This window comes from Callorhinus ursinus, unplaced genomic scaffold (assembly GCF_003265705.2).
Source record: "Callorhinus ursinus isolate GAN/ISIS: 27379988/994484 unplaced genomic scaffold, GSC_fseal_2.0 scaffold3, whole genome shotgun sequence".
Lineage (NCBI taxonomy): Eukaryota > Metazoa > Chordata > Mammalia > Carnivora > Otariidae > Callorhinus > Callorhinus ursinus.
In genome coordinates, this window is record NW_027397065.1 from 57,583,480 (window position 1) to 57,609,910 (window position 26,431).

General features: G+C 35.6%; 1 protein-coding gene and 1 non-coding gene across 2 annotated transcripts in view; both read left to right on the top strand.

Moving 5' to 3' along the window:
• The window catches only part of HCN1 (hyperpolarization activated cyclic nucleotide gated potassium channel 1), a 413,758-nt gene that overhangs the window by 271,352 nt on the left and 115,975 nt on the right, over window positions 1-26,431 (top strand). Inside the window, exon 4 of the mRNA XM_025866650.2 lies at window positions 22,847-23,065. Coding sequence (XP_025722435.1) covers window positions 22,847-23,065 — 219 coding nt within the window. The remainder of the gene's footprint in view (window positions 1-22,846; window positions 23,066-26,431) is intronic.
• Window positions 782-886, top strand: LOC112820474 (U6 spliceosomal RNA). Its single transcript, XR_003207147.1, has one exon. It is a non-coding gene; the product is annotated as a U6 spliceosomal RNA (small nuclear RNA).

The window sequence follows — 26,431 nt, forward strand, 5'->3', positions numbered from 1 at the left end:
CTTTTCTACTTCCAACACAATTCAATGTAGCTATGGCAACATTATAGAACAAACTACTACTCGAATATTGTTATTCTCAGTTAAATGTTTTTCCTAGATTTCATTAGTATCAGTCACTACTGGATGTTTGTGATACAAAGATGGTTAGGATATGGTCCCCACTTTTAGGGAGCTTTGGTTATACTGCTGAAGGCAAACAAATAAGCAAATGGTACAATGCAATCACATGATAAATGGAAGCATAAGTCCTTGGGTTTCATAGATAAGAAGCTGGACCCAGCTGGGAGGGCTGACTTGGAGGGATGAAGGTGGATATTTGAGAATGTTACAAAGTGATTTGCATCTTGAAAGACTAGCTGAAATGGCCAGGCAGAGAGGAAGGAGGTCAGAATGCTTACTGAGTAAGAGAAAGCTATCTATGTAAAGGCATGGAGGAGAATGAATTGTCATATTTGGGGAACTGCAAGTAATTCCAGGGGTCAAGAGCAGTCTGTGATTTTGTATAGGAGTTAGGAGAGTTAAAGAGTGTTGCTGAAGAGCCAGGGAGTGGCTGCATGGTGACCAGCTTGTTGTGATTATCTTGGTAGGTTTGACTATGAGGAAACTAAGCATGGAGGTGGCTGGATTGGACTTGTTGCTGGCTGTTCCAAAGAACAGACTGGAAAGGAATTAAAGTAGATGAGGTAAATTGTAATTTGTGCTATAATTTGTAGTAATCCAGACAAGAAAAATGCCAGAAAGTTTAAATGTTTTTCATTGGGATAAAAAAAAAGGAGCTCTAGTGCTCACTTTGGGAGAAACACGTAGTAAAATTGGAACTATGCAGAGATTAGCATGGTCCCTGCACAAGGATGACATGCAAATGTGTGAAGTATTCCTTATATTTTTGTAACTATGTGGGCTGGTGGATGTTAACTATACTTTTTGTGGTGATCACTTTGCAACATATATATATACATATATATATATATATATTGCATTGCCTAGTATATAGGCATATGCACATATATATCAAATAATTATGTTTTACATCTTAAATTAATACATTATATGTCAATTATATCTCAATAAAACTGGCAGAAAAGGGAGCTCTATTTGTCTATTCAAAAGAGAAATAAACAATGAAAATAAACCCTATACAGCTTTAGAAATAAAAGAGCAGAATCAAAGTCCAGGGATGGTAAAAGAACAGAAGCGTCAGTTTAATATTAACCACTGCTTATAAGATGATAGGATCTTACAGTATGATATTATTGAGTTATAACATATTTTTGATCTCAGAAGTGTAAGTTAGTTTTAAAAAACCTTGGAAGGAAAACAACTGGCCTCAGAGTAATTAAGGGTTACAGTCAAGGAAGAAGTGCACTGAAGATAGGCATGGTTATTATGATGGCCAAGTCATTTTCATAGTATAAACCTGTGATAATAGAAATAACCAAAAGCAGGGCCTCAAGCCAAGTGACATGTGTTAAAAAACAAAATTCAAGTGAGTGAATTTGAAGATCAAATGGACTTTATTAAATGATTCACAAATCGGCAGCATCCCATCTTCAAGTAGAGGGGAACTCTAAGGAGTTGTACAGAATGGAAGATTTTTACTGGAAAGAGGGTGGGGCAAGAAAGTGATTAGCAAAAGAAAAGGATTGTTACAGACAAGGTTGCTCTCCCTGAGGTGAAGTGGAGGGGATCTTATCATGCAAATTACTTCCTCTACCTTTGGGGGCTGGAGAGAGCCGCTGCCGGACTTATTGGAGCCTATCAGAATATTCCTGACTGATTAAGACTACATTTCTGGGGGAGACTGAAACTGCAGTTAAACTAGGTATTGAGCCCAGATTTGAGAACTTGGGCTAAATGACACCATTTTGGGTCTGTGGTTTTCTTTTTAACACACTGTGAGATGTCCTGAGGGGAAATACTGGACAGGGAGCGGGAGACAATAGAAGGATTCTTTTCAATGTTTGTTCTTTGTGTGCATTTGTTGGTTGTTTTGTGATAAACAGGTACTTGCAAGACTGCTAACCTGAGAACTATTTGGGGGTAAAGTAGCAACAGATACTGCTTAGATGCTCTTCTGCCTGGATGCTTTGGGGTCGCACAGTGGAGGGAAGGGGAAGTATGGCATGGAATCAGTTAAGTGATACCAACTGAGATGGGGGCAGTTCAGGGACAATAGGGCTTATTGATGGTAAATTCTGGTTAGATGAATTTAGTTTGGACACAGAATTTGGCGCATCTGTTTAAAGCCGAGTAGGGGACGTCCTAGTAGACAGGATTAGAGGTCAGGAGAGTGGTCTGTTTTATTTTGATGAGTCATACTCAACTCTGTTCACCTAAATAATTGAAGGTAAACTAGATTTGTTTGGGGTTTGTTGCTTGTTTTATCTGAAGGAGCAGCATAGAAGAGGGAGACGAGATTAACAGATAACTAAATTCTTGATTGGAGTGAGACTGGCCACAGCTCACTCAATAGTAGGTAAGAATATATTAAAAAAAAAATACCTATCTCAGTCTAGTGAATGGCATCAGAACCCATGTGATGCTTTTAGATTTGTATTTTGATGGGATAACAATGGTCATTGGATTATGAAGGTTTGTTTTCTTGAACTTATTTACTTTTCAAATGGTCCATTTTATTAACATTCAGAGTATACTACAAAGCTCAGTTACTTCTCTTACATTTTGAAGACAATGTGTTGGGCTTTGAGATACTTTAATCCTTTTCGGTTTAGCTTTAATCCCTTGCATTCTATGTTCATAGGGATATTTTTGGTCATTTAGCTTACTGAAAGAGAACTTTCCATGAATCTATTTTATGAAGATTTATTCCAAAGGGTAGCTTATTGCCTTTGAAAATGCCTTAGTTCACTACTTAATTTGTCTTTTAAAATGTCTTAGTGTGTTGTAAAATAATGTTTTATTCCTATATAGGTAATGCCATCAAGATCACTACCTTAACCCAATTTTCCTGCCCCTTCTTACTCCTATGATTATATTACCATTCTAAATACTAAATAGTCTTCTCCTTTTTTTTCTACCTCTAATTTTCTCTACCTAAACTTTGTCGAAAACACCCACCCATTTTACTTACGAAATTTGCTCCTACATGGTGTAGCTTACAAATTTTGGAGAAAATATATAATAAGAATCAAATATGAATATCTTCAAATTGGCATGTATAATTAGGATTCTCAGACAACCATGCCATTATCATTGTGTAGCACTGACTAGTAATAATAACAGTAATACTGTCATTTATACTTTAATGGCACCTACTGGCTTACAAATAATGTAATATATTTTACCTTTTCTGGTAAAGCTACCCTATATTTCAAGAGTGTTGATGTCAAGTAAATTTATAGACATACCTAAAATTAAAAGATTTTATTTTTTTCTTCCTTCCTTGTTTTTTTCTTCCTGATTTATTTTATTTTATTTTATTTTTTCAGATTTTCTGAATTTATTTTATTGTCCAAAGTCATGGTTTATATAGTCTGATAAGAAATATACCTTAGGGTACTCCATAAAGTGAAAGGACAAGCAAAATTATTAGTCAAGGAAATATATAATGGTAATGACAATATTTTATTTCTTATCATATTAAAGTCTCTCTTTTTTAGCTGTTACACCAACATCCAACATCTTACACTGGCTATCTGGGTAAAGTAAATGGCATTATAAAATTTTTTATATAAACATATATAGGAACATTGCTATATATAGAACAAATACTTTCCTTAAAGAATATTTCACATTCTTTATACTATGCCATGTTTTTCATCTTGCTGATAATTACTGCATTAATGCAAAATAAAGTATGCTTACCTAAATTCTGTATCTTCTTTTGAATCATTATTTGAAAATACAGGCAAAATTAGAAAACCACACAAAAATTTCTGGAAAGCCAAAGACATTTTTCTACATGACACAGAATGTCTTAACTCTACTATTGTCTTTCAATACTCAGGCATTTTTTAAAAATTATTTATTTATTTGAGAGAGAAAGAGAAAGAATGGGAAGGTGCGGTAGTGGGTAAGGGAGAGAGAAACTAAGCCGACTCCTAGCTGAGCCTGGAGCCTGACATGCAGCTCGATTTCATGACCCTGAAATCATGATCTAAGCCAAAACCAAGAGTTGAGCACTTAATAGAATGTGCCACACAGGCTCCCCCCATGCCTTTTATAATAGAGAATTATTGAGAATTTAGCTATCTCACAGACACTTATTATTTATTTTATTTGGCAAGTATCTATATAGCATTTACTCTGTGCCAGTTGCTATTCTAAGTGTTTCTTAAGTATAAGGTTAATAGTTTTATTAGCATATCTATTCTATAGGTGAGGATACTAATGCATAGAGTTTAAGTCATTTGCCCAAGTGCCAAGAAAAGGCATAGTATTTATATAAATATATAAGATGCAAATTAAAGTATGCCTGAAAACTGGAAAAAGCTAAATGGAGTGAAGGTTAAACACTTTTGTTCTCTGCATTTATATTTATTCCTCTTTAGGCCAGTTACCTTATTAACTTACATAATATTTTTAGCATTATACTGAATTTTTTAAATTTTATTTTATGTTATGTTAGTTACCATACATTACATCATTAGTTTTTGATGTAGTGTTCCATGATTCATTGTTTGCGTTATAACACCCAGTGCTCCATGCAGTACGTGCCCTCCTTAATACCCATCACCAGGCTAACCCATCCCCCCACCCCTCTCCCCTCTAGAACCCTCAGTTTGTTTCTCAGAGTCCATAGTCTCTCATGATTCGTCTCCCTCTCTGATTCTCCCCCTTCATTTTTCCCTTCCTACTATCTTCTTTTTTTTTTTTTTTTTTTTTACCATATAATGTATTATTTGTTTCAGAGGTACAGGTCTGTGATTCATCAGTCTTACACAATTCACAGTGCTCACCATAGCACATACCCTCCCCAATGTCTACCACCCAGCCACCCCCCATCCCTCCCACCCCCCACCACTCCAGCCACCCTCACTTTGTTTCCTGAGATTAATAATTCCTCATATCAGTGAGATCATATGATACTTGTCTTTCTCTGATTGACTTATTTTGCTTAGCATAATACCCTCTAGTTCCAGCCACGTCATTGCAAATGGCAAGATTTCGTTTGTTTTTTTTTTTTTCTTGATGGCTGCATAATATTCCATTGTATGTATACACCACATCTTCTTTATCCATTCATCTGTTGATGGACATCTTGGCTCTTTCCATAGCTTGGCTATTGTGGACATTGCTGCTATAAACATTGGGGTGCACGTACCCCTTTGGATCGCTACATTTGTATCTTTGGGGTAAATACCCAGTAGTACAATTGCTGGGTCATAGGGTAGCTCTATTTTCAACTGTTTGAGGAACCTCCATACTGTTTTTCCAGAGTGGCTGCACCAGCTTGCATTCCCACCAACAGTGTAGGAGGGCTACCCTTTCTCTGCTTCCTCACCAACATCTGTCGTTTCCTGACTTGTTAATTTTAGCTAATCTGACTGGTGTGAGATGGTATCTCATTGAGGTTTTGATTTGGATTTCCCTGATGCCTAGTGATGTTGAGCACTTTTTCATGTGTCTGTTGGCCATTTGGATGTCTTCTTTGGAAAAATGTCTGTTCATGTCTTCTGCCCATTTCTTGATTGGATTATTTAGTCTTTGGATGTTGAGTTTGATAAGTTTTAATACACCCCCTATCCCCTTGCTTGGATTCTACCTTCATCATAAATGATAAATGCTCTAGGATCTAGTCTCCTGTGTGTTACTCATTTTCTATTTGAAGTTGCTGTAGCCCTCACTATACCTCATATGGAAATATATATATCTGATTTTTCAATTTTTGCCAGCCTTCTAGAGTGACTCCCCACTAACCAAGCATGCCACCTCACTATAACAGAATAGAGGATAAAAAGAACCTTTGAATGATTCCATTTTAACCACATAATATACTTCCAATGATAGCCAAAGCTAAGCCATGGACATATCAAAGCAACGGTAATCTGCCTATACCCCATCTTATGTATACGGGATACACATTTACTCCCGTCCTATCTTCTTTCATTTGAAAGATCTGATTCTCATAATTGCCTTTAATTTATGGCCTTCAAGCCTTATCCTTCCCTAAAGAATTTGTTTTGGGATGCTTTTCATGCTCTGTTCATGCTGTGTTAGTCTATGCTTATACAATTCTAGTGTCTTGGGAGTCAGTCCTGAAACCTTTGGGGCCAGCCAAGGAACCTGTAGATCATGGCAAGAGGATATTTGAATAATGACTTAGAAGTAATGTACAGGCATTTAAATCATAACCTTCCAGAAATTATGACATTGACTTCCTTACCTAAAACAGAAGGACTCAAGGTATTTCTAGCCTCTTAGAAAAAGATATGGGAGCAGTTTTTGAGTACGCCATTCTTTGTCTAGATTCTGATTGGAAAATTGGGTACTCTTTTCCCAAACCTCATCTACAGTGTGATCGAAGTTGTCTCACTGAGGTTTACTGCTGCTTCCCTCTCCATTGTCCAGAGAAGCTGGTATCACAATGCTACCAGGGACAGCACACAGATTGTACACGAGGGAGACTGCTATGCTACACCTTTTCCAGGCAAGCCTGGGGTAGAAATACACATATACCCACATGCGAATACAGTAGAAGATTTTGTTAACCTTTGTCACCAGTGCCCAAGGAAAATGAAGATGGAAGACTATTGACTCATTGGAGCAGATTAATCATTTTAGAACTAGCTGGGGAAAATCTGGCATGAGTCATGGAAGCGATGCGCAAAAGAAATTATTAAGCTTTGAATGTTTACTTCTTCTCTCTGAGCAATCCCTACTGACCAAGAAATGCATGCTGTTAATTGTTAAGACATTCTCTTGCTTTGCCAGTAAGCCATAGTTGTTTCCTTCCACATCAGAGGAAATTAAGGAAGACATCTCTCTGATGTGTCTGGAGATGTGCTTTATAGTCCATCAGTTTGTGGAAAATTTAGCATTTTGCCTGAGTAAGATATTATAGGTCAGTCTTCTACAGGAATTGTACTAAGCAGTGTGCTCTTCTCAGGAATTACTAATTATTATGCCTCACAACCAAAGTGGTCAGAACTGTATGAGGTGTTGGCATTAGGTAATATTATAACTGAAAATAAGAATTCTACCAGAGTATTCAGGGATACTCCAGTTTGGGTAGCTTTTTTATGCTCATATTTTTTTATCATGCATAAACAGACTAAAAATTGCTTTTCTAAAAGTAAACTATATTTCCTCTCGATGCCATAAGTAAATAGCTAGAATATGCTAATTAGCATGATTTCAAATGGAATCCACTAATGTTCAAAAGGAACCTGCTTCACATTAATATGTTCTTTGGATAGTAATATCATGGTTAAATATGGGACAATTGTCCATATATTTTTATTCTAACTTTAAAGAATTAAAATGAGCTCATCAGAAATGGGAATTATGTCTGAATCACCATTTTCCTAGCCTTCCTCTAAGCTGGTAGAATTAAAAGCTAGAAGAAGAGAAAAAAAGAAAAAATAAACAGATTGTTTCAATTTTTTTTCTTTCTGTTTTATAGTTTGTTTGCTTATAGATTTCCAAGTCAGTCTATATCTGAATTCAGAGATATGGCGGAAACAAGATAGTCTAAGCCTTGAAAATCAATCAATCAATTTCTGTTCTATCCTTCCCTCTCTCATTTCACACACACACACACACACACACACACACACACACACACACTCACACTCAAATGTAATGTGAATGGAGAATTGATTTATCAGAGACAACTGAGACTCCAGGAATTTAACCTTTCTAAATACTAGTAATAAGTGTATTTGGTTTGACTCTATTGATCAAGAAGTTGCTTTTTGCCTCTGTTAAGTACTATTTGGTATTTGAATTTTCTGTGAAGTTGTACATGAGGTCAGGGAGTCCACACCTTATAAAACCTACATTTGTATAAGGCTTATATGGACTTAGGGAGTCAAAGCAGAATATTCTCTCAGAGCAGTAACTGACACAGAAGCCTTACATACTAAGAATACACTGAGTACACATCATAGGATAAGAGCTTTAAGTTGGAGTTAGGCTTCTAAAAATAACTGTAAGTGCTCAATCTTTCTGCTTTTTACACAGTGGAGGATTTCCTAGGCTTATCCTGTTAGATTGCATAATCAATACACCAAGTTCTAGCATTACTTATAATTTAAGGCTTTATTTGTTCATCTGCAATTTAAGGTCATGCCTTTAGAATTAAATAACATGTGCTGTTGCTGACTTGTGTCATTGCTATTTTGCTGTAAATAAGAAGATGAATTTGGGGCACCTGTGTGGCTCAGTTGGTTAAGCATCTGCCTTCGGCTCCAGTTATGATCCTGGAGTCCTGGAATCGAGCCGCACACTGGGCTCCCTGCTGAGCAGGAAGTCTGCTTCTCCCTCTGCCCTTCACCCCACTCATGCTTTTGTTCTCTCTCAAATAAATAAATTAAAAAAAAAGATAAATTTAAAAGCATTTTTCTTCTTTCCTTTTCTTTTTTTTTTAAGATTTTTATTTATTTGACAGAGAGAAACACAGCGAGAGAGGGAACACAAGCAGAGAGAGTAAAAGAGGGAGAAGCAGGCTTCCCGCTGAGCAGGGAGCGATCCCAGGACCCTGGGATCATGACCTGAGCCAAAGGCAGACGCTTAACGACTGAGCCACCCAGCTGCCCCATCTTTTTCTTTTTTTTTAACTTGGGAAGTTCAAGCTGCACCTACTACAAACACACACAAATGGGACTATGGTTGAAGCTGCGGGTTCTATGTTCTGTGACTGCCACATAAACTTACGCTCCCCACACTTAGACTGACCTCTTCTGATTTGGAGCAAAGCTATTTTATTGGTTGAATTGTGCCCCCCAAAAAGATATGTTGAAGTTGTAACGCCTGAGCATCTGCCAATGTGACCTTATTTGTAAATAAGATCTTTGCAGATGTAATCAAGATGAGGTCATTAGAGGGGCCTTAATCCAGCATGACTTTTGTCCTTACAAGAGGAAAACATCGTGTGACAACAGAGGCAGAGATTGGAGTGATGTAGCCGTAAGCCCAGGAATGCCAATAATTACAGCCTCCACCAGAAGTTGGAAGAATCAAAGGAAGTCCGGCTGACTTTGATATCAAAGTTTTAGGCTACAAAACAATGAGAGAGTAAAGGTCTTTGGCTTAAAAAAAGAAAGTATCTCTCTAAAGTAACAGGATAACTTTAACCGGTATCATTTATCTTTTAAACTAGTGATTGAAATAACTTTAGCATAGGGAAATAGTTTTCTATACAGTTTAATTAGCCACTAACCTAATAAGCATGCATTTTTCTGAAATAGGTAACTCCATGGTAATGTTGGGTAATACAGATCATAGTGGATACCCTCATCATTTTACCCAGATAGAATGTAATAATAATTTGACTTGTAATATCACTTTCAAAATGGAGATGGTTTAACCCCAAGCCATGGTTGATTTTTTTTCCTCTTAAATACCCATATGTAAGCAGAGTACAGGATAGCAATTATTAAGCAATTACAGCTTAAATTACAGTTGTACTGTGTCTGTAGTTGGCAGGTCAGAGACCCAATGGGAAGATACTACTTCTTTTTTTTTTTTTAATTTTTTTATTGTTATGTTAATCACCATATATTACATCATTAGTTTTTGATGCAGGGAAGATACTACTTCTTATCATGAGGCCATAGGCAAGTTAATGAAACTGAATTTCATCCTCCTCAGTAAAATGAAGATAATAAAGGCTGTTCTAGCTACCATAAGGTTGCTGTGATATTCACTAGGTCAAATTAGATTCTTATTGTAAGAGATCTATATAAACCATACTCAATGTTTTTGTTGGTAGTGATATTTCGATTATTATAGTGACAATGCCAAGCTAATGGAAGCAATACTTGCAAGCATGTAAAGACATGAGGGCTTTTTTGTTTTTCAATCCTTAGGCAAACCAGATGAGACCATGGGCAAGTAACAATATTTTCTGACTTTGAAATGTATTGTTCCTTGCATATTAGATTAAAATAGAGTTGGATAGTCTGAATACACTTATTTGTGTGTGTTTTTAGTTAGTTGGTTATTTTAATCATAAAATTAGGGATATTCTTAAACTCCACTTGCCCATAAAAAAGATAGCCTAAAGTTTTGCCCAGATTTCATACAATTCCAACTTTTTATGAGTCTATGAATATAAGTCAGTCTACATTAGCAAAAAAAATTGTTTAATAGGCCCACTCTTTTATTTTATTTCACTATTCCTTCTTAACTCTGGTGACCAGCCCCATAGCAAATCAAGGTAGGAAAAGAAAAACAAACACAGAAATTTATCATACCATCATGCCACTACATGGATATGTTAAATGTTAAGGGCACATTCTACCATTACTAGGGTGGGATTTCAGAATCTGTTACAAGTGAGAGCTTCACTTTTGGAATAACACAAAAGCTAGTTTTAACCTCAACATCAATAACCAATTACTAAATAAGTTTCTTGTCAGCTTACACATTTCTTTTCTATATGGTTTAAAATTCTCTATAGTTTAGTTATGCTGATCTCTGGACATCAGATTTTAATAAAATTCTTCATGATATGTATGTTTGTAGAGAGATTAGAATTGTACCTGGCAGTAGAAAGTGCTATAAACAAGTTGTTAAATGAAAACACACACATGTACACACACTATTAATAAATTTAGACCCTCATGCAAAGAACTAAGCTAGATAGAAAACACCCAAACAACTGTATTATGTATCAGCCCTTTTATATACAGCCACTTTTTGTATCAGCCTTTTATATATAATGCCTTTCACTTAATCTTCATAAGAAGTACATATTCTTTATACATTACACCATCTGTCATACAACTGAAATATATGCAGATTATCTAGGACAAAAAATCTAATGCCATGTTTCATATGGTAACAAACATTTATATAAACCAAAAATTGCATCTGTAATAATTTATGTTCTAATTATTTTTTTAAAGATTTTATTTATTTATTTGAGAATGAGAGAGAGAGAGAATGAGAGGGGGGAGGGTCAGAGGGAGAAGCGGACTCCCTGCTGAGCAGGGAGCCCGATGCGGGACTCGATCCTGGGACTCCAGGATCATGACCTGAGCCAAAGGCAGTCGCTTAACCAACTGAGCCACCCAGGCGCCCTGTTCTAATTATTTTTTAAAAGATTTATTTATTTATTTATTTTAGAGAGAGTGAAAGAGAGTGTGTGGGGGGGGAGCCGCAGAGGGAAGAGGGAGAGAGAGTCTCGAGCCCGTCGCAGCACTCAGTCTCACCACCCGGAAATCAGGACCTGAGCCAAAACTGAGTTGGACACTTAATCAACCAGGCCATCCAGGTGCCCCTTATGTTCTAATTATTAACACCAACCACCCAAGGGCTCACTCAAGCTGAAAAACTTCTTAACTCCTGCTTCTTTTATGCCCCAGGCGGCTGCTTTCCTTATTAAGAGCAGAAGTTTGAGCCTAGCAAAAAAGGATTACAGTTCTTTGTTTTACTTCAATTTCGCTTTAATTTTAGCAGTTTTTAACACTACCAACATGCTAAAACCTCTAATTAGCAGAGTTAAACTACTTGAGAATGCCACCGAAAGAGATGATCTACTAATTTGAAAATCATCGGTGCAGAGTTGCTTTCTTAAAACCCATACAATGAATTTAAGTGCATATTAAATAATAGCACTGAGGAGAAATGACATCACTCCTTATGTTACTTTGGCCAGGTGTCCGTGAATAATGGTTCACATGGAACCTGCCTCTCTGCCTCACGTGCATCTTCCACATTCTGGAGGATTAAGCCTCAGGCAAGGACCTCCTTCCAGAAGACTTTTCCTATTTAGATACCAGGATAGTTTACTCCATCCCAGGCTTTGGGGATAGGAGGAAAGGAAGGGAACCCTTTGAGCATTCTTGGCCAATAGGAAATTATTAAAGTGAAGTATGACTATATGACCCAAACATCTTTACTGACCTCAAACTCTCGAGGGGATTTTCCCTCAGAGGTTTTCTCTGTTGAAAACCTGAGATAATTTTTCCTCTGAATTCCCTTAAGGTGTAGTAGAGGTTCCCTTTTGCTAGTTGAGATGAAAACATGTATTTTAGATAATTTCTGTGCTATGGTTATGTTCTTTAAATGCTTGAAAATTCTGCATTAGAATTATGAATTTTACTTATATAAATGGTTAGGAAAGATGTGGCTATGATCTTCAGAATGGAGACGGTTTATACTGTAGTTCAGACAGACCTATGATTGAATTTCAGCTTTGGCACTGACAAGTGTGTGACTTTGAGCAAGTTTCTTAATTTTTCTAAGCTTTGCATTCCTTACTGGTAAGAACAATATCAGATTTCAAGAATTTTATGAGGAACAATGAGTTGATATAATAGCACCTTGCAAGGAGTAAAGTACTCAGTGTATGCTAATCTCTTCCATTGTTCCTTTATATTTATGCATATATATAAAATACGTTTACTGATATTTATACGTGCAAAAATATGTAAGATATATTTGTTTATATTTACTTGTCCAAACAAGCAATAAAAATATTTTGATCAAAGCACTAATTATAGAAAAATCACACTTAAAATCTTAAAATATCTGATTTGGGGCCTTTCTATAAGAAGTATTAATGAACTCTTAGTCTAAAAAATTGGGCTAACAGACCCTCCACATTAAAAAATAACTTATTGATATGCTTAATTTTTATTTTATCTTATTTATTTATTACTTTTTTTTAGAGACAGAGTGCAAGTGGGGGAGGGGAAAACAGTGAGGGGAAGAAAGAAAATCTTAAGCAGCACAGAGCCCCATGTGGGGCTTGATCTCACAACCCTGAGATCATGACCCGAGCCAAAATCAAGAGTAGGATGCTTCACCGAGTGAGCCACTCAAGCACCCCATGTTTAATTTTTATTTTAAAATAATGCAACCAATGTTAAAAGAAATACGAGAAAAAATATTTGTGATCTCAAGCATCATTAAATTTTAATTTATAAATCTACTTAATGCTGATTTTGTATTTTATCATCATTATTGAAGCAGGAAAACATACACTTAGAATTTGAGGGATTAATTGACCAGGGAACAAGTCTAGAACTTAAAATGACCAAGCATCATTCTTTTTATGACAACAGTAATCTTCTTATGCAGTAATTCTATATTTAATTGCTGAAAACTATTTGAACTCTTCTATAAGGCAAAAGGATTGATGTCAGGGGTGCAAATGTTTGTAAGCAGATCAAAACTGTACAAATAAGAAAAATAAGTACATTTCTCCGACTGAAAAATATATGTAATTGTATATTTTTAAGTGTTATTTCTAGAAACCATGGCATTTAAATTTTTTGGAGATAATCCTATCAAGAATACAAATATGTATTTCAAGAATTCAAGAGCTTCTATCATGTGACTTGAAGGGAAATAATTCATTACTTACTAATACATTTAAAAATATAGCGCTAATGTTATAGAACAAGGCTGACAAGTTATGAAATCAAAGCACAGTGTTGGTAGGCTCTCTTTCTTCTTGCCTACTGTGGCCTTAATGTTTGCTTTCAAAGCATATCTATACTGGGGGGAAAGTCTACATCATATATTTTTTTAAGAAATATTCTTCCTTGCTATCTGCATTTTGACTTTACACACAACATAACTGTCGGTCCTTTCCCTGAGTCCCCTTAGGAATTGCATGCACTATGTTTCTACGGAGCAATTCAATTTAGGATGGCCTCATTGAGTTGATCTCCACTTGTCTTCCTACTGACATTATTATTTACTATGATCTGTAAAGTCACAAATAATGTTTAATTCGACTAAGATAAAGACCTCCTCAAAGATGTTTCTTAAATGTTTCTGTTTGTAATGAACAAATCCAATAATTCTAGGGGACATACTTCAAAGAACAGAAATGCTCAAACGAATACTTAAAAACAATTGTAATTTGGTTTCAATCACTAATCAGTAGAAAGCTTGCTCCTAATATCTATCCACTGTTACCATACTTAAGCCCCGTGAAATTGATGAAGAACGACAGTTTATTACCCTGACTCCATTCTCTTATATACAGATAAAATAAGACCATGGCATGTTCAAGTGAACTTACACTTTGGAATTGGTGACCAATTATGCTACACTTCTTGTGACTTCAGGAAGATTATGCTCAGCTATATTCCTTGTCTTGAGAACTTCTTAATGTATCTTTCTATCTGATTGGCATTGCTGTAACTGATGTAAGTGATAAGTTTATTTGGTAGTTGAAGAAGTAAATTGTAACTGGTCAAAATTTGATATTTTAGCTGTTGATGCATATATTTCTGAGTCAAGTTCTATATTTCCAATTTTGCTTAGATTTTGCCTACTTAACATATTCATACTTGCATTTGATTTCAAATGATAAAGAAGATTCATTCAGGTATTCAATAATGGAATAGTTTGGCCTTCTAAACTGACAAAATTTTAGTTCATGTGAAAGATGATGGACCAGAGAAACTTTTGTTTCTGTGGCAGAATATACTAAGTGGCTTAGTTTGAGTTTGAATGTCCTAAGTCAGGAGGTCTAGGATACTCTAGAATAAACATTTATTTTCTTTCTTTGCCATAGCCCTTCACCCTGATCCAAATTAAGTAACAACATAAACAGTGTGTCAAACAAATGCTTAGAAAATAAGTTAAACTTGGAATATAAACATAAATTTTTTTTTTCTGTATGAGTTCCCAGGTGGCATAATTAAATTTACTTATATATAAGTAAATATATGTTTTCCTCAAAAAATAATTAATTTCAGTGATGCCTTAGTGAAGTGATAAATTAAATGAGTGAACATTTTGAATAATAAAAAAAATAGTCAGGGACCCATGTGTGGCTCAGTCAGTTAAGTGTCTGCCTTCAGCTCGGGTCATAATCCCAGGGTCCTGGGATCGAGTTCCACATTGGGCTCCTTGCTCAGTGGGGAACCTGCTTCTCCCTCTGCCTGCCACTCCCCTGCTTGTGCTTTCTCTCTCTGTCAAATAAATAAATAAAATCTTTAAAGAATTAAAAAAAATAATCTATAAGGAACAATCTGTTGGTAAATCATTGCCTAAAATGAAAACAAGAGAAACCCAGATTAAATCAGAGTTAACAGGTAACTTATTTGTTTACTTTCAATAGTATTCAAGTTAAATGTAACTTGGTAATATTTGGATCATATGGTAAAGCACTGGGAGTATATAGTCTCCCATTCATGTTATTATTATTGACGTAGACTAAAAAAAATGAGTCATTTTTTTTTAAGATGAAAGGAGAACAGCCACATAATAATAAAAAAAATGATGTCCTGGGAATGAAAACATTCTCGGACCTTCACCAAACCCTCTCAGATCTAGTTTTTCCTTCTTTAAGTCTCTTCTTTGCCTGGTGTTACTTTGCTACATTAAATAAGGGTTGCATGTGAGAGATGAACTGATCAGTTAGTCTTTCAGCCTTAATATTTTGCCTGAAATTATAAATATAATAAGTTTATAAAATCAAGAATAGTGTCATGTAGTAGCTAATAGTATGGTCTCAAGAACCAGACTGGGTTCAAAACAATGAATTTTCCACTTACAAACTCGTAAACTCGGGCAAGTCACTATGTTCTCTGCCTCCATGTTATCATTTATCAAGTGGTGCAAAGAAAGATATGATGGTAAGATTGATAAACTGATAAATTTGTAAATAAATTGATAAATATCAATTGTAAATTATAAAAAATTATAAATAATTGATAAATTTGTAAATAAACATCAAAATAAAGATTGACAAATTTAATGTAATAATTGGTACTTTGGATAGTTTAGAACCATGCATGTTGTTACCATCATACTGTTTTTCAAGAGTAACCTTGAAAAATATTTTATATTTTATATTCCAAGTTTAACTTATCTTCTAAGCATTTGTTTGACACACTGTTTATGTTGTTACTTAACTTATGTGTGTATTTTATTGCCGCAGTCAATCTACCTTTCTGGCTTGAGCTGTTGTAGCTGGGGTTGTAATGGTGGGTGGGGCTGGTGGGGAGGGTTGGACGGAATAAGGAAGAGGGAGGTAATGGTATTAAGATACATTCCTCCACTTGGAATTCTCTCTGCAGCAGCCTCCGAATCACAGGACTGCTGCCTAAATACTGATATTCCACCAAGAGGGCTGGGTTGGCCCTCGTACACACAATGTGCATAGACAATTCAATGTCTAAAGAGGATGATTCTGGTCTTGTAGAATAACAGAAAAGATCCCTACACCTAATCAGTCTCCCCTGAAAAGAAAAGCCTAAATTGCATGAATCTTTATAAATTTTCCATAACCCCCTGAATTATTCTACCTTTGTTTTTCTTTTACCATTTCATAAAAATCTAATATGCTACATTCTATAGACCTTCTCTTCTCAAAATTATTTATTGTTGTTCTTGTTTTATACTTTATGCTATTTCAGTTTTCATTTCACCGCCCTTAAACTTATAATAGCTTTTAAACTGACTTCTTTATCTAGTCATTGTTCAATCCATTCTCCACACCAGGATTTCTCAACCTCACCAAGGCTGGCAGTTTGGGCCAGATAATTCTTTGCTGTGGAGGAGCTTCTCTGTGAATTGGAGGTCATTTAGCAGCTTCACTAGCCTCTACCCATTAGATATTAATAGTATTTCCTCCAGGGGCACCTGGAGGCTCAGTCAGTTAAGTGTTGGACTCTTGGTTTCAGCTCAGGTCATAATCTCAGGGTCTTGAAATGGAACCCCACATAAGGTTCCATGCTCAGCATGAGGTTTGCTGGGGATTCTCTCTCTTCCTCTCCTTCTGCGCCTCCCCCTGCTCACACATGCTTCACTCTCTCTCTCTCTCTCCCAAATAATAAATAAGTAAATCTTAAAAAATATAGCACTTCCTCCAGTTATAAAAACCAAAAATTTGACAATGTTCCCTGGGTGACAGAATCATCCTCAGTTGAGAACGACTACTCAACAATTCTCCCTGATCAATCTCCTTAAAGCACAGATCAGATTTTATCATTTCCTGCTGAAAAATTTTCCGAGGCTTCCCATACTATACTGAAAAATATTCTGATCCTTCCGGTGCTGGCCATCCCTGTGTTTCCTAGTGTATTCCTTATTATGTTTTGTATCTTCTCTATAATTTAGACTGGCTGATCTATGAGCCAGTCTATCTTCAGATAGATAGATAGGCAGGCAGACAGATAGGAATTTTCTGGATTTGGTGACTGTTCTCACCCATAGTTTCCCCCCAGATACCATGCCTGTCCCATATCCAGCATCATGTATCCACATTTTTACCTTAAAACGTGGTCCTGCCCAAACTTCTCCACATGGTAACTCAGAATCTCTGTTGGAATTGAGAAGGGTCTTTGCTTTACATGCATATTAAAATAGATTATAAAGTCACTGTAATTTGAGATGATACCAGCATAGAAATAGTCAAATAGATTTGTGGAACAAAATATTGAGCCCAGAAACAAACACCCCAATGTTAATGTAGAGACAATATATAACAAAGGAAGCATTTGTATGTCACTGGGGACCAGATAGTTCATTAAAGTTGTATGCAGGCTCAAGAAACAATTCTTTCAGAATGAATGAAAGTGTGAACTTTGTTCCACATACCAAAAAAAAAAAAAAAAAAACACAAAAAACACAAAAAACAAAAACAAATCTCTTAGGTAAAATAAGTAAATATAAAAATAACATAATCTCCAAAATACTTACATATGAATAATCTCAGATTTAGGGAGATCTTTTTAACTTTTACAGAAAATTCAGCAGCTCACAGGGACATTACAGATTTATTTTCCTACATAAAATAATCAAAATGTTGGGGCGCCTGGGTGGCTCAGTCGGTTGAGTGTCCAACTCTCGGTTCAGCTTGGGTCATTATCTCGGGGTCCTGGGATCACCCCATGGTGGGCTTCATGCTTGGCAGGGTGGTTTGCTTGAAGATTCTCTCTCTCCCTCTCCCCCTCCCCCGACTCACATACATTCTCTCTCTCTCTCTGTCTCTCTGTCTTTCTCTCTCTCTAAAATAAATAAACCTTTAAAAAATAATTAAAATATGTGGCAAATTATATCATTAAAAAATCAATAGGCAAAGAGTAAATTAGGAATAGATATTTAAAGCAAATAGTTAAAGAATTGATATCCAGTCTTCAGATATGTATTACAAATTGATAAGAAAAAATAAGAATTTCACCAGAAATGAGAAAGTCCAGTTGATTAATAAGTATATGAAAACTTTCTCAAATTCCCCAGTGAAATGTAAGTAAAAGTAACAGTGGGTTACTATTTCTCACTAGAATATGATGATGAAGTGTATTTTTACTTGGTTTTGGAGAAATTACAGCCTTTGAAACAGTCTGTCAACATATTTTTAAAATCAAATTGAAAACTTAATTCTTTGACCCAATAAACACACTTCTGAGAATATATTTGATAGAGATAAAGGTTATATGTACAAAATTGTTTATTACAGAATAGTCTGTAGTGGCAAACACTGAAAAATAATAGAAAAATGGGAAAATTAACTATGACATAATCAACAATGGGTTATTACATAGTTATATGAACACTAGATTATTTGGAGGAATTTTCCTGTGATAAAAACTATATGCAGAGAAGTATATATGAGATAATCCATTTTTGTAGAAAGAAAGGCCAAGGTGTGTGTGTGTGTGTGTGTGTGTGTGTGTTTTGTGTGTGCCTAAGGAGATAAAGGAAAATGAACATAAACACACATTTTTATACAAAATAGTTTGGCTGTTACATAACTGCGTTCCCTTGGGAAATTGAAACTTTCTTCTCCAGCTCCACATACTGCTTCCCCTCAAAAACAAAGGGATAAGCAACAGAAACAGAATTAAAGTGCAGCCTCCACTGGACACCCCATTGAACTTTTGAATTATTCCCATTATATCTAAGTCCATCAAGTTGCCTAAGCAACACGACTATGCCCCTGTATAAGGAAAGGAATCTTGCACTAGATTTAAGAGCACAGTCAAAATTTATTTATTCACCCTTTTTTTCAACAACAGTGTTTTCACCTAAAAATATTTAGTGTCACCACTGAATCATGCAGTTTAGAGTCTAACATGATCAATGAGACATGGCCCCAGCCCTAATCTATGAGTAGATGCCAGGCACATGAGAAGATTATCATGTACCGAACGGAAGTCACCATGACAGGGGAATTAGAGTCTGGAAGTCACCATGACAGGGGAATTAGAGTCCTGAGGGAGCCCGGAAGAGATTGAAAGCCAGTCAGAAACAAGCCAAGCTTATTTTCTTTCTATCCATTATCTGAATAGATCTTAGGAATTGAAGCCTTTGCTTATTTTGCAATGTGGTTTGCAGTGAATTCATCTTTAGTATATCAGTATATTACTGAGTTGAATTTCTGCAATGTTAATGTCATTTTAAATAACATGTACAGTCAAGATTTTTATAGAACACATTCCTTTGTTCATCAAATACTCCATTCCTTGTTCCTGGAACATCTAGAATTTGGGGAACTTTCGGTTTATTCATGAGAATAGTTATATATTTTTGTGTATGAAAAAAAGTATAAGGAATGAATTTTGTTTATTCATCAAAATGAAAACTTGTGCATGGGTTCATTATACTATCTGCATAGTATAATATAATATATGAGTAATTTTCTTTTCTTAAAACTGAATCTCCTTTTTACACGTGTGTGTGTGTATATATATACACATACATGCATGTATGGATGGATGGATGGATGGATGGATAGATAGGGCAACATGACCTCATTTTATACGTAACAGTGAATTTCAGTTTAAGAAAATGAACTCTTCCAACCAAAATGGGGCTGGTTATTTCTTGTTCACAGACACATGCAGTTCCAAAGCTTATGAGGTTGGGGCTTTTAAACTTTATCATGTCCTATTTTTAAATCCATAAATTTGATTTTGGAAAACCCCGTTAAAATATGAACAAAAAGATCTATGTATATTCAATATATTTTAAAATAACTTACAATTTCCTGGTAATTTCAGAGTTCATTTGACAAAGGCAGAAGTGGCTTCGTGGGTATGGGGAATGACCTTATAGTTGCAGAGGGACCCACTTCCAGGAGGACCCTGTGCTTGTTATAAAGCTCAGCTGCTGCTATTTTCACATTCCTAGTAATTTTATCCATGAAGTTATGTTTTGTAAGTGAAGTCCCCTGGGACAGTGGGGCATGAACATGAGCTGCCGCTCTGCACATACAGGTTCAGGCCTGTAGGCACAGGAGGCAACACAGAAGCCAAGGACTTGGCCTGACAGTGAGGGGTGGCGCATATGCATGCCTCAGCAGTCTGAAATGCTGTGTCCCCCACGTGGCTGAGCCAGAACTGGGCCAGAATGCCAGTGGCCACAGCAACCCCCAAAGCAACAGCAGTGACTGTGGGAGGCAGGAGTGACTCCCCCAGGCCAGCAGGGACGGGAATCTTGGTGAGAAATTAGCTGACTCTCAGTCCCAGGATCCCGTCCCTGCAGTATCTACACAGATATTGAATCTTCTGCCTCAATTCCAAGATAATACTTGGGGACCTCTGATGGTTAACTTTGTCAATAAATTATTACAAAACAGGGAGGACACATGGATATTGCGATAAAGCATATCAGGGCGTTATTAGAATTCTTCACAATTTATAATGTCCAGTTTTGAAAACTCCTGCAACATTGCAAAGCAAATATCCACCAGCCTAGAAATACGGATTAAATGTAAAGATCATCACATTTGATGAAAAAATAACACTATTTTCGTATGAAACTTTAAATGAGCCAATGATTAACAAAGAAGACAATTTTTAATTAAATTTTCCTTGTAATTGAAAATAAAGGAATAAAATACATAAATAGGCGTTTTGGATTATAGGCAAATCATGAAACTACTTTTGGTTTCTCGCACAACCTCAGTGAGTTACAGGAAATGTCAGAGGAAACATTAAAATGTCAATGCATACATTTACATTCAACATTAAATTCAATATACAGTATAAAGGATCTTTGTTGTGATGGAATTGTTCTGTATCTTCACTGTGGTGATGAATACACAAACTTATACATGTGATAAAATTGTTTAAAACTAACTACTCACACAAATGAGTACCAGTAAACTGGTGAAATATGAATGAGATCAGTGGATTGTACCCATGTCAATTTCCTGGTTGTAACATTGTACAACATTGTCAGGATGTTACCATTTGGGATAAAAGGTGCATGGGTTCTTTATTATTTCTTATAATTTGCATGTTAATCTACAGTTATCTTAAAAGAAAAAGTTTAATTAAAAAGTCACTTTCATGAAACTAATTTGTATGAACAGTGAAACCTTTATTGAAAAATTGTTCCATTAGAATCATCAGCTCCAAATGTACTAAAATTTGTATGTTAAATCACAAATTTATCTCAATGTTGTCACAATGTATAAAATACTCTTAATAGCCCTAGTAACAGTTGCATCAGCAGAAAGATCTTCCTTAAAATTTCTCAACAACTATCAGAAATTTATGATCTTGCATTAGCCAAAACAAATGATGTCACTTACAGTTTTATAATTGGAAAATAAAATTGCTAATTCTATCAATTTTGAAGACCTAAGGAATGAATTTGCAGAAAATTAAGCCAGAAAAATTATATATCAATCAATATAACACAATAATACAGTTTTTCTATTTATTGTATTATATATAATTGACACAAAAATGTTATTCTTTGAAATTTATAAATTTCTGTTGTTACTCATCTACCACTATTACTATTATAAGTAATAAAATATTTTTAAAGGGAAAAAATTATGTATTATTATCTTTAACAGCACTTTTTTGTCCCTACATTTTGAATGAAAGGGCCCCAAATTTTCATTTTGCACAGGGCCTTATAAATTATGAAAGTCTTGGGCCATGAGGTTTGATACAAATTGATCCTAAGAATCCTTTAAGTTTTATCAAAGGGTAGATATATTGCATAGCTTATTTTTGTAGAATTGAGCTTGGAATAAATTTTTGAAAAGACTCAAATTGCATGCAATAACTATTCTCAGAAGTCAGCTTCTTTTTGTCTAGAGGGTTTGCCAAGATATTATTTTGCTTATTTTATTTTATTATATTATTTTATAAAAAGCCAACAAGATTCATCCATCATCAGTCCTGGCATTTGAATTCTCACTTACATTACTCTGAGAGAAGGCTTCAAGGAAATCTTTCCATTTATCAGACCTGCGTTTCCAAAGTTTGTTTATTTTTCATTTAAGAAATATAGAATTAAGGACTATGCAAGTATTTTGATTTGGATTTTTTAAAATCTAAACATTGTAGTTTTGATAAAAATTCTTATACTTAGGCCCATCAGCTTCACATTTACCTGCAGTATTTCTCAGCTTGCAAATACATTGCTAGGAAATGACTAGATTGCCTAGAAAGTTTGGAATGAGCCCATCAGCATTCATTCTTGGCATTTTTATATGACAGTCACACCATTGTCCCAAAAGAAATTTCTGTTTTAAAAACAACAAACCTAAAACTGGTGTTTGGGATGCACACATATTAACAGTAGATTATTTCTGTTTCCTAGTGGTAGCAAGCTTTGAAAAACATCAAGTCATTTGAGTAGCGATGAAGAAGTATCTGTGTAAATGTTCCATTACAAGGATGTTTCTCCATACTCATTCTCTAATGTTTTTGTGTACAGGTCACATTCACTTTTATTCCACTATTGTGATGGTTCAGCCTGTTTTCTTTTTTCTCTTCGGTTCCAGAATGACTCGTGGGGAAAGCAGTATTCATATGCACTCTTCAAAGCTATGAGTCATATGCTGTGCATCGGGTATGGAGCCCAGGCCCCAGTCAGCATGTCGGACCTCTGGATTACCATGCTAAGCATGATCGTTGGGGCCACCTGCTACGCCATGTTTGTCGGCCATGCCACAGCTTTAATCCAGTCTTTGGATTCCTCCAGGCGGCAGTATCAAGAGAAGGTAATTTGTTTTATCGCTAATATCTTCAACCAGCTAGTTTGCAAATCTAACTAATAGTGTTCAAGGTAACTAAACTATCATTCTATCAAAAATATAAAGAAATAAAATGTATAAAACAGGAAAATACAGTCTTTGATATTTTGCGTTTCTTCAAGATGCTTGTCATAGCTGTCATTTGTTACTGATTTCTTTCCTGAATAGCCCTTTTTTTTTAAAAAATCTGAATTTACATTCACAGAAAAAAGTTACATGTTTGAGAATGCATGAAGCTGATTTAAAGTATTACCATCGATCATGTTCTATCATATTTCAACAGTTAAAATAATATGCAGCCCTCTCTAGTATATGTTAGGAAAATATGTTAGAGATTAAATGGAACTAGGCAGCCATTGCACATGTCCCTCTGTGTTTCTCTGCATTATAATCATAACTTATGTTAAAATCCATATGCTTCACTGAACATATGTTGCTCTTCTATCTAGATAAGTCACCACACCCTGCAGTCTTAAAAATGCATATTAACAGCTGCTATCATGCATTCTTATGCACGATGTGTTAATTAAAATGATTGCTGCTCTAAACTATTCTCAAAAGAGAGAGAAAAAGTAAATATATGCAATGATATATTCATTGGATTCTTTTTTCATATGCGGAATTATTTTGTCTGGGGCTAAACCTTTGGTAATCGGACAGCACATGTATATTTGACCAAACATCATTAACTTTCCAACAGATAAATAAGAATATTTCATAACTGAAGGAAGGATTTCTAAAGTAGAAGTTTAGCTGTACACCTTGCCAAAGAGGATGTCTGAAAGTAATGATTAAAAGAGTTCTAGAATACTTCTCCTAGTGAGTGATAACAGGCTAGACTCATAATTACCTACAAAATAGCCAAAGATTGTTTCAGTTGTTGCTTTATTTACAGAAGTTTTCAACACTATAATCACGTAATAGGAGAAAAGGAACCCAGATTCTTTATTTCCCTTGAATGTAATTACACTGCCACCAACTATTGCAATGAGCAAGTTGGTATTTTATTACTGAAGTAATGAAAGGATGAACCACCAAAATTGCTTCGAGGTACATTTTAAAATAAAGACTTCAATTAAGTTAGAAAGAACAAAGCACACAGTAAGAGAGAGAAGACTTTATACAATGTTGACTTTGACTGAAAATTATATACTCAAAGGAATTTGGGCTCACTTTATGGGGATTTAAGATAAGACTACAACAAGGCATATGTTTCCCTTATATACTGTTTTTTCTCTTCCAGTTGATATTGCCTTTTTTTTTTTAAATTTTTTAAAATTTTATTATGTTATGTTAATCACCATACATTACATCATTAGTTTTTGATGTAGTGTGCCATGATTCATTGTTTGTGTATAACACTCAGTGCTACATTCAGTATGTGCCCTCTTTAATACCCATCACCAGGCTAACCCATCCACCCACCCCGTCCCCTCTAGAACCCTCAGTTTGTTTCTCAAAGTCCATAGTCTCTCATGGTTTGTCTCCCCCTCCGATTCCCCCACTTCATTTTTCCCTTCCTACTATCTTCTTTTTTTTTTTTTACCATATAATGTATTATTTGTTTCAGAGGTACAGGTCTGTGATTCATCAGTCTTACACAATTCACAGCACTTATATAGCACATACCCTCCCCGATGTCTATCACCCAGCTGCCCCATCCCACCAACCCCCCACCATTCCAGCAACACTCAGTTTGTTTCCTGAGATTAATAATTCCTCATATCAGTGAGATCATATGATACATGTCTTTCTCTGGTTGACTTATTTCGCTCAGCATAATACTCTCTAGTTCCATCCACGTCGTTGCAAATGGCAAGATTTCATTCCTTTTGATGGCTGCCTAATATTCCATTGTATGTATATACCACATCTTCTTTATCCATTCATCTGTTGATGGACATCTTGACTCTTTCCATAGTTTGGCTATTGTAGACATTGCAGAGGCATGTACCCCTTCGGATCACATTTGTCTCTTTGGGGTAAATACCCAGTAGTACAATTGCTTGGGTTGTAGGTTAGCTCTATTTTCAACTTTTTGAGGAACCTCCATACTGTTTTCCAGAGTGGCTGCGTCAGCTTACATTCCCATCAATAGTGTGGGAGGGTTCCCCTTTCTCTGCCTCCCCGCCAACATCTGTCATTTCCTGACTGGTTAATTTTTGCCGTTCTGACTGGTGTGAGGTGATATCTCATAGAGGTTTTGATTTGGATTTCCCTGATGCCGAGCGATGTTGAGCACTTTTTCATGTGTCTGTTGGCCATTTGGATGTCTTCTTTGGAAAAATGTCTGTTCATGTCTTCTGCCCATTTCTTGATTGGATTATTTGTTCTTTAGGTGTTGAGTTTAAGAAGTTCTTTATAGATTTTGGATACTAGCCCTTTATCTGATATGTCATTTGCAAATATCTTCTCCCATTCTGTCGGTTGTCTTTTGGTTTTGTTGACTGTTTCTTTTGCTGTGCAAAAGCTTTTTATCTTGATGAAGTCCCAATAGTTCATTTTTGTCTTTGCTTCCCTTGCCTTTGGCAATGTTTCTAGGAGGAATTTTCTGCGGCTGAGGTTGAAGAGGTTGTTGCCTGTGTTCTCCTTTAGGATTTTGATGGACTCCTGTCTCACATTTAGGTCTTTCAACCATTTTGAGTCTGTTTTTGTGTGTGGTGTAAGGAAATGGTCCAGTTTCATTCTTCTGCATGTGGCTGTCCAATTTTCCCAACACCATTTGTTGAAGAGACTGTCTTTATTCCATTGGACATTCTTTCCTGCTTTGTCGAAGATTAGTTGATCATAGAGTTGAGGGTCTATTTCTGGGCTCTCTATTCTGTTCCATTGATCTGTCTGTTTTTGTACCAGTACCATACAGTCTTGATGATTACAGATTTGTAATAGAGCTTGAAGTCTGGAATTGTGATGCCGCCAGCTTTGCTTTTCTTTTTCAACATTCCTCTGGCTATTCGGGGTCTTTTCTGGGTACATACAAATTTTAGGATTATTTGTTCCATTTCTTTGAAAAAAGTGGATGGTATTTTGATGGGGATTGCATTGAATGTGTAGATTGTTCTAGGTAGCATTGACAGCTTCACAATATTTGTTCTTCCAATCCATGAGCATGGAACGTTTTTCCATTTCTTTGTGTCTTTCTCAATTTCTTTCATGAGTATTTTATAGTTTTCTGAGTACAGATTCTTTGACTCTTTGGTTAGATTTATTCCTAGGTATCTTATGGTTTGGGTGCAATTGTAAATAGGAATTTTATCCTTAGTTTTTCTTTCTTCTGTCTTGTTGTTGGTGTATAGGAATGTCACTGATTCCTGTGCATTGATTTTATATCCT